The 3,138-nt window shown below is 40.2% G+C and overlaps 1 protein-coding gene across 1 annotated transcript; it reads right to left on the bottom strand.

The window, feature by feature from the left end:
• Window positions 1-937: 937 nt before the first annotated feature.
• On the bottom strand, window positions 938-2,911 carry nhp2 (NHP2 ribonucleoprotein homolog (yeast)). The gene is made up of 4 exons (XM_039004592.1): window positions 2,639-2,911; window positions 2,343-2,412; window positions 2,110-2,215; window positions 938-1,702 (listed from the first exon to the last, which is right to left on the bottom strand). The coding sequence occupies exons 1-4, from the start codon at window positions 2,805-2,807 to the stop codon at window positions 1,577-1,579; spliced, it is 471 nt and encodes a 156-aa protein (XP_038860520.1). The 5' UTR covers window positions 2,808-2,911; the 3' UTR covers window positions 938-1,576.
• Window positions 2,912-3,138: the final 227 nt, after the last annotated feature.

A 3,138-nucleotide genomic window follows, 5' to 3' on the forward strand; every position in this document is an offset into this window, starting at 1 on the left:
TAATAAGATGAGTTATGGATGCGTGTACCAAATCAAATTATATTGGTCGCATACACATGGTTTAGCAGATGTTATTGCAAGTGTAGCGAAATGCTACTCAGTTTCATAGGCTAATTTTGGCCACAACCTGCTCCAAGAGCAAGCGCTATACGCATACAAAAAAAGACATTCAGCTCAACTTCTTTCAGATAAAGGAATTTAAGAAATGACAGTCTGTAAAATGAGAAAATTCAAAAGTGTATCTGTTTAAAGGTGAACGAACGTCTGCTCAGTTTGCTGCTACCAAGCATGGCCTACTAAGTTCATGTTTCCACCATAATGTTCATATACGTAATAATCATCTCCAACACCCACCTAGGCTTTTGCAAAACAAACATTGAGGACGTCCATTTTGTATCACCATCAGTGCCTTCATGATGTAAATGTATTCCCCCCTCTCCTAACGTAAAGAAGCAGACGTTGTATTGAGATGTACCAACAAAAAACAGGTGTATTTATTGCATCAATACAGCATCGTATCACCCGCAACACACCTTCCTCAAAGAGTATGAAGAACCTATGCAAAGGAGAATGTCAATAGCCTGTGACGAAATAAAAAACTAGAAGACAAGATAGAACTAAGACAAAACGATGAAAAAAACAATGAATCGGGGGGATTTACCTACTAAATGTAAAAGTACGAGTTAGGATATTTTCAATTTTACCTTTATTTAACTAGGCAAATCAGTTAAGAACAAAATCTTATTTACAATGACATCCTAGGAAAAGTGGGTTAATTGCCTTGTTCATGGGCAGAATGACAGATTTGTACCTTGCCAGCTCGGGGATTTGATCTTGCAACCTTTCGGTTACTAGTCCAACGCGCCAACCACTAGGCTACCTGCCACCCCATAAGCGATACATTCGTTTACAACTGCAATGATCAAACCCATCAGAATGAGATTGCAAAAATGTATTTAATGATGTTTAACTGCGCAGGAACCATGTAGTCCCCTATGGTTAGAATTAGAATTGGCTGTTCACGCCAACAAAAACACACAAGATACACTAATAAGCACATGATCTGTTACCTAACCCGAGTCTTTACCATTCAAACACAAGGCTTATCAACTCATAAAATTAGTGTGCAGATTTATTTTTCATACCAAAATGTATGTTTCATAGCAGTGCAACCGATAGCAAGTGTGACATTGAAATAACACAAGTTATGAAAGCACATAATACAATATAAAAACTGAATGTACTTGGTAGGCATATTCATATCTGGCTGTAGACAACGCATGAATGCCACCAAACGAGGAAAATAAAGTTGTCCTTTTTCAAGTCAGCACCTATTTAAAATACCAAAAATTGCTGTGTCAACCTTCATAGGCCCCATTTACATTTAATAACCAAAACAAACAAAGATGACTTGGGGGGGGGGGGGGGGCATCGATGTATACTGAGACTGAAATACAACACCACCCTGTAGCTTGGCTCTAGTGTTACAGTCAGTTCATTTCACCCCCCCCAATTGATTCTGCCTACAGCCAGACATTCTCAGATACAATTTGAGTCTGATAGCCAGAGAACATGTTCAGAGGGGTTTGGGCAGGGCAGAGACCTCCTCGAAACACTCATCATAGGCCTCCTTATAGTCCTCATGAGATTTGATCATGATGACGCAGGTGGGCCGCTTTGAGCCTGCAGACGAACCAAGGTCCTGAGGAGATAGGGACATGGCAGGGTTACTTTAAAAGGTATTTGTTACATTGATTTCATGGGAGAACCTCAATTGCATACTCCTCACATCCTTCTCAAAACTCATTGAAAAAGAAAGCCAGAGGTTTGTTATTACATTTACATTTAAGTCATTTAGCAGACGCTCTTATCCAGAGCGACTTACAAGTACATACATTCATACTTTTTTTGTACTGGTCCCCCGTGGGAATCGAACCCACAACCCTGGCGTTGCAAGCGCCATGCTCTACCAACTGAGCCACACGGGAACTTATATTGTACATTCCTCTCCATGACTCTTTGTATAACTCCGTGGACAATGACTTGATATACGAATTCGGACATTTTTATGCACTTCCGCAGTTAGGCCTTTTGGTTTGGAGAACTCACCACTTTTGAGGGAATATAGGCATATGGCAGACTCCTGTCCTCACACATGACGGGTAGATGGCAGTAAACATCGATTGGAAGAGTATCTCCAGCCAACACCACAATCCTGCAAATAAAGAATAATTGTATATATATAATCATGCATATGATCTGATACTAACCATTGCCAGAACGTTAAATATCGAACGTTAGCAAACTATTAAAACAGTACAGGCTAAATGAATTCAACTTACCCAGTTTCTCCTTTGTTAATGAACTTCTGAACTTCTTTCACGCCACGGCGAATTTGTTTGAGCTTAGATGCTGAAAAGGACAGAGTTGCACGTAAAAAAGACGGAAAGTTAGTTGAAGTAGCTAGCACCACTCAGCTCACTTGCCAACTACTAACGTTAGCAAATGTCCTAGCTAACTAACTGTTCACCAAGCTAACATTAGCAGGCTGACTAACGTTACATTGCTGGATACTATTTGAAAATGTCGACCACATTCTTGGCATTTATTTGTCAATATGAAAATATGTATAGTTTACCTTTTTTGACACATTTGTAGAGCTTCTTGCTTAGCTTCTTAGTGGCCAGTGGATTAGCAATTGGGTTGATGTTTGCAATCAACTCTTGATACGACTTCTCTGTCCCTACAGTCTCCGTCGCTCCAGCCTCCTCCTCCTTGATGCCTTTGTCCTTCTTTACCTTGGTCATGTTTCTGAGGGATAACGCAGAAGTTACTTACCGTTTTAGTTAGTTTGCAGCGTGCTACGTTGCAAGTGCGAAAAAAGCTACACACGTGTTGCCAGTGCAGCGCTGTGAAGCAGGTCAGAAATACTTAGCAGTTCCGGGTCAAGTATTTTTGCAATCTTTCAGAATAAGAGTTCCGGGTGCCAGTGCACCGCTGTGAAGCAGGCAAGAATAATTTTGTAATTCTGGGTCAAGTATTTTTGTAATCCTTCAGAATAAGAGTTCCATTCTGTATACCTTTAAAATGAATAAATAGGGTGAAAAAGACGGGAAATGTGCACAAATATCGATATAT

Source organism: Salvelinus namaycush, chromosome 12, assembly GCF_016432855.1.
Source record: "Salvelinus namaycush isolate Seneca chromosome 12, SaNama_1.0, whole genome shotgun sequence".
NCBI classification, from domain to species: domain Eukaryota; kingdom Metazoa; phylum Chordata; class Actinopteri; order Salmoniformes; family Salmonidae; genus Salvelinus; species Salvelinus namaycush.